Raw genomic sequence first — 10939 nt, forward strand, 5'->3', positions numbered from 1 at the left:
TTTTGAATTGAATTACTGACATAATCTTTTCTATGATATTATCACACACACACACACAGACACATATATATATGTATATATAATTTATTTATTTATTTTGATGCAGTGTAGCACTCCCCCATGTTGGTATCAGTTTGATCACTTTGTACTGAGTACAAATTACATGTTGCCTTCTGGATATCACTTTACTTCCACCCCCCAAATTCTCATTTCTAAGCAGTATATAAACTTAACAAATTGTTAATGATTATAATGTAGCTCTAAACAGACATAAGGAGTGTTTGAAGGTGTGGTTATATACAATTATAGCTTATCCTATGAAGCAGGGCAGGAGTAGTTGAAGTTGCTAACGGTGCCATTAATAAACTTCAAAATGTGTTTATCTCAGTAGTTATAGTTTCATAACAATCTGTTCTTTATATGCTGTGAATAAATGCTATATAGAGCAGTTAAAACGCAGTATTTCTACCTGGAGGATTTAAGTAACTTATCTAGAATTTTAAAATCAATTAATTTCACTAAACAATCAAATTAAGCGACTAATTGTCAACTACCTAAATCAAAGCAGGAAGCACAGAGATAAGAGCAATGCTGCCTCCATCTGCTGTAGGGCAGTAAGTACTGCAGTTTACTACAGGGAGATTTACATAAACAGGCACACAGCCATTTAAACTTAACAGAAGCAACTCTTATGACGTAAAATACAATGTCCAGTATCTGACAACATCTAAAACACATGTACTCAAACATTGTTTGCCACAGTACTTGTATGATTGTATTTTGATGTGATGAACATCGCTGATTAATAGTATGCATCATTTAAGTATAAAAACCCATTTGATATGGAACATTTATTTACTTTGTACTGTTCCTGCTGTTATTTCTGCTGTCTCATTCATTCATCTGTTAAAGCAACTAATTCCAAATAAATACAGTATTATGCAATGATTTAAATTTATTTTATTGAAGAACATGACAGAGATGGAAAACACAGGTGGGATGCAATTGCTTTAAGTTGTTATTAAAAGGTCTCCTTTGCTTAGTTCTGTGTGCCTCTAACATCCACTCGAATGATTTGCTGTCACTATCTTATCATTTTACAATTTTCTTTAACCTGCACTACCAAGAAACGAGGTGATTGGGTTTTACCAACAATGTGACATGACAGAGTGTATTAACACGACTTTCACACATATATCGCTGTGACTTGTCATGTTGTCTGGTGTAAATCATGTCAATCTAAATAACGTTACATACAATGATGATTACTGAATCATTTGGGTTTAATTTAGCTTGCTGCCCTGATGGGAACAGTATTAGGTGATGGTCTTGGTGAGATGCTCCAGATGTTTCACTCTTGCTTGGTCTTCATGGCCAGAGACTGCATGGCAGTGAAGAAGGTGTGTGGTGTCTCTGTCTCCTCCAGTTTAGCCTTGGCACAGAAGAAAGGAGGGTTGTAGTCCATGGGGTTTGTGTTGCCAATAATCCAGTTAAACGTGCTAAAATGGAAACAAAAAATGACAATTTTGAGAATAAATTTGACCGTTTGATGTTCACAGAAAAGAACAGGACTTTAAGTTCGACAGCAAAATGCATACAGTACATACAGCACAGCGTGGACCAAGTTGACGGCCACAAATACTGTTCAATCTTAAAAATGACATATAATTTCAAATTGTCGCCAGTGATGCCCAGACTGAATCACTCAGTATTAAAAAGTGTTTATATTTGCAAACTGGTTGATGACATTTGATAGGCAAACATTTTGCTGTTGTACAGTTTAGCTACAGGGGTTCAAAACACGTTTTATTAGAATCTATAAAACAATATTTCATTTAGTAAAACATCATATATCTTCAAGAAGACCTGGAAAATGAGGAAACAAAATATAATATTAAGATAATAACTATAATAGTTATTTACAATTAGATCCTCACCTTTAATTAATATATTGAAGTCCATCCCTTTTTCATTTTCTTGCTTTTTGATTGTTATCATGAAGAAAGTTTTTTCTTTCACTGTGATTGTTCTAATTTCTCTGTATAGCACTTTGGTCAACAGTTTTTTTTGGGAAATTCGCTCTTTAAACAAGTGGACTTGTATTTAATTTTGTTTTTTATTATGTAATTATAATATCACAGTATGTATGAAACTGACACATATTTGGAATAAGATGTTTTTTCTTGACTTAAAGAGAGAAATTTAAATTGAGAAAGGGTGAACTGAGTCTTGACAGGTACGTGTTACTATGATAGGTAGCATTGTTTTGAATGGTGGTGATGGAAATTTCCCTTTCTAGCTCTTCTGGTTTTGTCAGCTGAGGTTCTTACCTGATTGTGACCCATCCAGAGGCTGGAGTGTAGGCGGACATGGTGCAGGGGATGCAGCCAATCTCAGTGAAGACCATTGAATATTGGCCTAGTGACATAGGGCACAAAACAACATATATATATACACATACAAACATACAACAGGCTTGACACAATGGAAATATCTCACATCAGCTTCTACATGGTTGGATCACATAATTTCAACATACACACACAAAAAACATTTTCCTCTTAACCGGTATTTTTATATTGCCATGTCAATAGCTGTGGGTTTTTTCAGAGGTTCTGAGCTAAAAGTAATTATTCTACATTACTAACATTAAGAGTACTTTTTTACTTTTAGCCCAGCCTTCCTTCGAAATTGTCTTCCAACATTTCTGCAGCCATTGCACCAGTGTCTTATTTTCAACATTTCCAAAAAATAAAGTGAAATTGAAGTTTAACAGGCCGCTGTCCTTGTGACCTCATGCAGCGCCCTCAACTCAGGTCCTCGCTGTGTTGTCTTATCTTCCTCGCTGGTTAACTAGCCACCATTCAATTCAATTTGATGTTTGCAGAAGCAGCCCTCCTCATTAACTGTTTAGTTTCTTAAAGGTGTGTGTAGAATGTTTTCACAGCCTTTTATCCAAGCCCCAGAATCAGGCTATTCGTGTTTATGTTGAGTATATGTTTCCTCTTACCATTCTGTGGCAGTTCTCCATACCAGTTGTTGACCAGCACGCCCATTCCCCAGGAGGAGGAGGAGCCCAAGAAAATCTGACCCATAAGTTTAGCATCAGAGGGAACCTGCATGGGCTTGAAGCTGCCATCCAGTGCTTTTTTCTTGCAGGACAATCTGCTCCAGTTGATCTCATAGTAGACTCCCTGAAAGGACAAAGAAAGATTTGTTTTTGAAAGGACAAGGTTTGTTTTTATTAATTATTTGCATTGTCAATTTGTAGAAAGAGGAAAATACCCAGCAGGGGGCAGTATCACTGTATAAATGCATGGTTGGATGGAAAACGTGATAAAGCAGATGTAAGATTTGAGTATTATTTTCATACTTTGCAGATAAGTTAAAGATAAATACAACATCCATTAGACACACTTCTGTAAGTTGGCTGCATTGTGTTAATATATGTTGCATTTTTCATTTATTTTTTCAAACAGATCAAACAGTTAGCTAGCTAGCTCAAGGCTTAAATTGGAGAGGCGAAGTAGAATTACAGGATGTAGCCATGCTGAAAGTGAACCGCTACGACTCACACTAAAAACTTTGATCTACAGTGTAAGCATATACTGATGGTGATCACCAAAGCATATCTGTATTGAGGCATAGTAGCATTGAAAGGACATTACCCGCCTCTAGTATAAAAGGAGGTGGAATGTTTTATTTGGAGTATTTTAGCCTGAATGTGAGAATTTGCTGCTCATCTCTCACATTACTGTAAAGTGAATATTGTTGGGATTTAGATAAAATCAAGTCATAATTACCTCTGGGAAATTATGTCGGGTATATTTAGCCTTTTTGTGAAATTTAAGGATAAACAAGTAATTGAAAAAAATATCCAGCAGATTCACTGATGTCAACAATGTTGTGAGTTGCAGCCATAAATTGGTATAGTGCTCTAGTAATTAACATCAAACAGCAATCCTGTGCTTAACAGGAATTAAAAAAGCAAGTACTAAGAATCTCAAATATGATTTTCCAACTGTTGGCATAATTTGTTGCATCGCTGCATGTTACTAAATTACATTAGTTCACGGAAACATTATTCACTGTGTCTATTACTTATTATAGTTAGGGAATTCTGAACAAAGCTAGGATTTCAGTACAGACCATTATTCATGGACACTGATTTGTACCATTCCTGAAAAGTATTCGCAAAAACAATTTAACCAGGGTTACATACCTGATTGAAAATCATCAGCTGGTCCAAAGAAGTTGTCTGATTGCCAGTAAGCCCTTGGGTCCTGACCCGCATCCTCTGACCGATAGTGTCATAGCTTATGGTTCCTGTGGACATGTATAATCCATTGGCATCCATCTGAAAAGACAGAGAGGGCAGAAAGTGAAGGAAAGACGTAGGTCCATTCAGGGGAGGTTAATATGGGGAAAGTTTAAGTATGCAGCATATTGGCAGACTCACAATAGTAAAACCTCCACTCATCAGCGCTGGAGCAACTGTGGAAAAGGAAATCAAAATGTTTAATAAGTTCTCTTAGAGATCTGAAATAAGATATGGATCTATAGTATTCAATAATTTGGCTTTCTTGCACTGATTTTTTATAAATTGATTGTAATATTGAGATGGATGAAATAAATAGTGTTGACTCAATACAGAAACTTACTAACCCAAATTCCACAAAAAAAATAAAATAAAAATATTATTTCACACAGTTACAGGCAGCATTATGTCAATGTCTTGTCATACTAAATAAACTTATATAATTTACTGACTGACTAAGGGTTATAATACAGAAAAATAATTGTCACATTTCTTTTTAAAAAATCATCAAAATTGTTTAAAAAAATAAATAAATTGGCAAACAATACATAACATTAACAATTAATGTTCAGCATGCATTTCAGGACTGTAATTTATTCTTTTGATGCTTTTACCGCCACTGTTTTTATTTCTTAACATTTAAAATGATATCGCTCCTCTTTTCTTCATCAACAGCCGTAATCTTTCTTGAATTCACTCAAAGTCCAACTTCACACACACACACACACACACACACACACACACACACACACACACACACACACACACACACACACACACACACAATACAATGACACAAAAAAAACAACAACAAAAAACATGTGGCCACCGACAGTGGTGTCCATACTTACCGCAGGGTTTTGGTGCCTGGGCAGAAGCAGCAGCCAGCACAAGGCTGAGGCAGGACAGCACGCTGATGAAGTTCATGTTGGGACAGAAGAAGTGAGCCTGTGAGTACTCTGGTCTCAGGGGACGACACACACCGCCATTTATACACCTGCTTCAACCCTCCTCCCTGTACTTTTTCCAACTGTCCCCATATTTGGAAAAATACAAGCCCTCCTTTGTAAAAGTTGGCGCGACATCGGACCATTGATAAGATAAAGTAATGCATCACATGCTTTACTTTCCAGCACGAAGCTCATCAGATATGGAGATATGTGCCCTTTTTGCCTTTTTATATGCTGTGCATTATGGCCATTTTTTTCCTCATTAAAAAAGAAAGTCTCTAAATGTGACATTGACATAATTAATTTTGGTCCAATGTTGTATATTCAATATACAGTATGTGAAAATGTTAACTGAACTTGGATTATACTGCACAAGTATAGTTTTGCTGTCGTTAAACACCGCCCCATTTCACTTCAATTCATCATGATTCACTGTTTTTGGATTGGTTGTTAACTGTGGAGGCAAGTTTCAAAGTAACACACAGTGAGTAACTGATAAAAAAAAATGGGCCTTTTAAGGGTAAAGTATTCCTATAATATCATTACTAAAAGTTATTAAGACGAGAAATTATACATTAATATAAAAATATATATATTTCATTTTGATTGATTCATATCTTTGACATGATTTCCTGTTTCCCTTCCTCAAGATCTGCGTCATTCACACCAGGAGGTTCAGTGTCTATCTGTTCATGAATTTAAACTGTCCAGTCCTCGAAACTACAGCTCCAGAGTTTGACTACAGGTGTAAATAATCCCATGTTCAACCGAATAACTAACACCTGCTTTTTTTCTCAGCCTTCAGGGTTGAAATGTATCTGCAGTAGCTGTGAATGCCACCTGTGATGTTACAATGTTACCTTTTAGTCTTGACTGGTTTTATCCGTGCAAAATAGTACCATTACCTATTCAGCCAGTAAAAACTGGATTTGTTGAACAGTATCTACAGTATGTGTTATATGAATAGGTTTGTGTTATACTTTTTCTTCACAAAATCTCCTTTAGATGAGAGACTTTGCCCACTGACATACAGTGCTTAACAAATATATTATACCACCGGTTTGTACCACAGCTGTCCTAAATTAACAGCATTACTAATTACCAAAATAATTTTCTATATTTCTGTAATGGTTAATACACCAGTATATAGAAGCTCTTTAAGCAAAATTTTATTTTTAATGCTAAAATATAATGTATGTAAAAAAAATAGTAAAACACATTATTATTCCCTGATTAAAATGTCAAATTATAGTTATGTACTTGCATTCCTGAACAGAAAAACTAATTGAAATAAAAGTGTTTGAGTGTTATGCTTGATTAATTTCTGACGTCCCAGAGAAGCCCAGTGAGCCGGCTCACATTTTTAAAAAAGGGAATTCAGTTTGTTATTTGCCAAATAAATAACAATAACATTTTAATGTCAAACAAGCTTTTGAAAGATTTCTAAAACATTTATGTTTTCTCATTTTTATGACAGGTGGTCTAATAAATGTGTTAAGCACTGTAAATCATCAATGTGTGTAGATCATGTGAAAGTTGTTAAGATGTAAAATAAGAATGGAGTCATAGTCAGGTGCACAATCCTTATCTGCAGGTTCAGAAAGTCAATCTTTCACCCCGATCAAGGTCACAGCATTGGCAACAGGAATAACGATAAAGGGGATTAATTAAAATATATATTAATTACATAATCATTACTCCATAATGATGCAAAATAATGACTTTTTATATGTTGGTGTTATTTAAATAATGCAGTGCCTCCTAAATCATTTACATTCTTGCTTTGTTAACTAATTAAGGTTACAGACTTTCTCTCCTCATCCCTACACTAGTATTTGAAGTGCAATTTGCAGAAAAAAAGGGAGAACACACAATAAACAAAGTTATTTTTGCAATATTTTGCAATAATAATGTTATCATTATTTTTTGGGCCATGAAAACATGTAAAGTCTGATATTGTGACAACTCTATTTCCATTAAATGCAAGTTCTTGTTAGTGAAATGGTAAAGGTAGCTCATTTTTTTAAAACTCTTGAATATATTCAGTTTACTAAGAAACTATAAAAGACTTTTTAACAACATGAAAACCAACAATCTCATCAGATAAGAATAAACTTTGCATAAGCAAAACATGCAGAATCAACAACAACAACATAAGATGAAACATTTGGAGGAAATCAACTTAAGAAATCAGCTTAAAAAGTATGCTGTGAAGTAACGGAAGGTGTAATTTGACAATTTGTAATGTCAGAATAACAATAAACACTCCAAACCCAAATCTGTAATAGGTACATTGGTAAAAAACTGAAACTAGATTTTTTTTTAGCTTACATTTTAGTTTTGGGTATGACTTAAATTTCCAACACTATAAACTTTAATATACATTTTCATTCAGACATAAAGTTTAAAACTCAAAATTATTCATAATGGATCTGTAGTTCAACATTAAATATATGGGCTTATGTCATAATGTAAAACAATTAGAGCTATTCTGAGCCAAGTTAAAACCTTATATTAGACCAAAAGAAAAGGGTACGTGAGACATCGGATATAACTACTGGTGAACACTGATAATGATCATAAAAGTTGAGTAGTCAGGTGCTTCGTCTTTATCTGAAAACCAAGTTCAGATAAAGCATTTTATCAACAACACACGTATACATAAGCTGTAGCTAGTCTTACATTAGATGCTCTGAACTGGTTTGATGTGATTACTTTATTGATCCAATGAGGGAAACTGTTTATTACCAGCATGACTCTGTGACAATGTCTTTGTGTCTGTCAAGCTGGAAACTGGTGACACCATCACTTCCAAAACAGTCTGATTATATCAAGGTCAATAGGAAAACGACCTAACTTCTCACTTAATTTATTACCTCAGTAAACATGTTTCCTCAAGAGTTTATGGTCTCAATCACTTGTTTCAAGTCTTTTTCATTACAGTATGATATTCATTATGTAAATTATTGTCCCATTTATGGCTAATACATATTCCGCAAGAACAGAGAAATTTGTTCTCTCTCCCACGGCTGCAAGAAAAAATTACGTCATTCTTTTCTTTCAGCCCTAGGAGAGAGAACAACTTTCTCTGTTCATGACACATCATCTGGGCAGAACTTTTTTCTTGTGTGGCGTCCAACAACTATTGTGTGATTGGTCAGAAAATTAATTTGACGTGTGTTGCATTGGGAGGGCCCTATGAGGAGTTCCGCACTTGAGTTTCTCTTTAAGTATGAAATGTCCCGGCCAGTAAAGTAGACAATAAATCATGCTTTAAGGTGGCAAACTTGTGATTGACAAGTTTCAAGCACACCATATTTTTGTTGTTTTTAATCTTAGAACCTTGGCCCTTTCACAATGTGTTTTCTGTTCAGAAAAGTAATTACAGTATTTTGAATTCCAAAAATTGCTCAGCGTTTGGTTGGACTAAAAGACACTGCAGGAGTTCGCTGTTCATTTTTAATATATTTATTATATGTTATATATTTTAAATAATGGGGATGCATCTTGCTAGCCAAGCGAGCTCACGAGTGCTAGCATTCGCTGATGACATCATGTCCCTCAAGCTCCTGATCTAATCTACACATGCGCTGATAGTTTAAAGAAACACACTTTAAAATTTTACACAAAATCTACCCTTGCAATGCAATGCTATCTAAGTTTATGGATATGGATAGTAAATGTGTCTTCTGTGATGTGGAGGAATCTATTGCTCATGCATTTTGTGAATGTAATGTTGTCCAGGATTTTTGGATGGACTTGAGAAATCATTTATCTAACTTTCTTAGAGTCTCATACCTATTCACCAAAAAATATGTTCTTTGTTATTTTACTCATTGTAACAAATCTGTTGAATTTGCAACCAATTTCTTAATTCTCTCTTGTAAGTTCTTTATACACAAACACAGATTTCTCAAAGCTAAGCCAAAGTTTGAGGTGTTTCTACTTGAATTCAACTCTCTTCTTAAGTCTCTCAGAATTGTAAAAGACAAAAAAATGAACTATTTCTTCAATATTATGACAGCCTGATGAATGTACAACTTTAATTTCTAATAACTATATGATTTTTTTTTAATCATGATCAATGAATGCACAGACTTTATGTATTTAGTATTCTCTGTGTGACCAATGTATGTATCTCTTTTTCTTTTTTTATTATTATTTTTTTACTGATTAGTTTTTGGTTTGTGACATTTGTTTCTTGAAATTCCTTTTTGTCTGACCTCATGATTGTAATGTTCCTTCATTGTCAATAAAGACAACAAAAAAATAAAATAAAATCTGCACACAAAAAATAAAGATGGCCACAGACAACACACAGATTTGATGCTTCAAAACAGTACTCTGCAAACTAACCGCTGACGTGCATTATTATTATATAGTCTATTGTCTCACCAGTTATTGGAGGGTATGTCATGAAACTCTGTACTGACATTAGTGGTGGTCAGAGGTTGAATCCTACTGACTTTGATAACTCTCTTTATCAGCCATATTTCTTAACTATAGGATTGTTTGCCATGAAATTTGGTTCAGACATAATCCTTACATTTTCATGCAGCACCATTAACAGGACAAAAATATGTTAGAAAACAATGACAGCTGTACTTTGGTGTGTTTGGTGCTAATTATTAACCCTTGATAGGGCACTCATTGAAATACTTGCAAATTCCAAATGTCAACCCTAGCGAATATTTAAGGATATTAGATACTGCCTGAATGTGGACTGTGGAATGTGTAACAAAAACAAGCGGACCCAGGGGAGGGGGATAATATTTTGATCAAAGCAAATCTACAAGAAAAAAATGTGCAGATTTATGAGATTTAAAGTGGTGAATCTGCGAGGAAAAAAAAGTAGCTTTTTCTCACTTTTTTCTCGTAAATTTGTGACTTTTTTCACGCAGATTTGCCACTTTAAATCTCTTAAATCTGCAACTTTTTTCTTGTAGATTTGCCACTTTAATCTAGTAAATTTGCAACTTTTTGCTCGAAATACCCCCACCCCCTTTCTTGCAGATTCTTTCCCTATTTTAACATTGGAGGTCAAGGTCAATAAAGTTAATATTATATTGTTATATATTATATACTGATTGGTCAAATGTCATGGTGCCACTGTCTGTGACGTAGCCTGATCTTTGCTGATTTGCTGGAGGAAATCCATGTGGTTCTACCATAGACTGTATATAAATAAAGGTTCTACGACCAAACAGAGAGACATGGGGACCCCATTTTGGATATCCGCTGAAGTTACCAAGTACGGATAACGGGTTAAGTGTTGCCAAGCCAACAGGCTAAACTACGATGGTTAAAAAGTGTCACAGCACATGTGGGACTTAAGTCTGTATCAGCTACAAACATACCACACACACACACACACACACACACACACACACACACACACACACACACGATTCATTGGCTGTCAACCATAGACTGTATAAAATGCTGTCAACACAGGAGGCTGCAGGTCTTACCTGAAGCCAGGTTTCGTTCCGGTCCTCTTCTCGTGTGTCTCGAGCCGGCTCACCATGAACTGAACTCAGTAAATTTTAAGTTATTGAGTTCAACAATATGAGCACGTAGAAACTAAACTAGTGGATGGAGATTACCTTATCATTCATCACGAGCTGCGTGCGCTGCAACAAAAACGCATCAAAAAGTTTGCTGCCTTCAG

At 35.0% G+C, this 10939-nt stretch overlaps 1 protein-coding gene across 2 annotated transcripts; it reads right to left on the reverse strand.

Annotated features, from left to right (window-relative positions):
- Positions 1–559: 559 nt before the first annotated feature.
- On the reverse strand, positions 560–10939 carry LOC131970383 (ependymin-like). Of its 2 annotated transcripts, XM_059331769.1 has the most exons (8): positions 10875–10939; positions 10740–10798; positions 5170–5231; positions 4460–4494; positions 4223–4357; positions 3011–3194; positions 2331–2418; positions 560–1499 (listed from the first exon to the last, which is right to left on the reverse strand). In XM_059331769.1, exons 1-8 carry the CDS (start codon positions 10884–10886, stop codon positions 1352–1354), a joined length of 723 nt encoding a protein of 240 aa, XP_059187752.1. In that variant the 5' UTR covers positions 10887–10939; the 3' UTR covers positions 560–1351. The 2 variants fall into 2 exon arrangements, with proteins under 2 accessions (XP_059187752.1, XP_059187759.1); XM_059331776.1 differs by lacking the exons at positions 10740–10798; positions 10875–10939 and having other exon boundaries at positions 5170–5245.

This window comes from Centropristis striata, chromosome 1, assembly GCF_030273125.1.
Source record: "Centropristis striata isolate RG_2023a ecotype Rhode Island chromosome 1, C.striata_1.0, whole genome shotgun sequence".
NCBI classification, from domain to species: Eukaryota; Metazoa; Chordata; class Actinopteri; order Perciformes; family Serranidae; genus Centropristis; species Centropristis striata.

Bases quoted from the DNA above. Each gene is read 5' to 3' on its own strand.
- LOC131970383 (XM_059331769.1), bottom strand. The intron at 4,358-4,459 runs GTGAGTCTGCCA...CTGTCTTTTCAG, and splicing joins TGAGTGGAGGTTTTACTATT to ATGGATGCCAATGGATTATA. The intron at 3,195-4,222 runs GTATGTAACCCT...TTGTCCTTTCAG, and splicing joins AGCTGATGATTTTCAATCAG to GGAGTCTACTATGAGATCAA.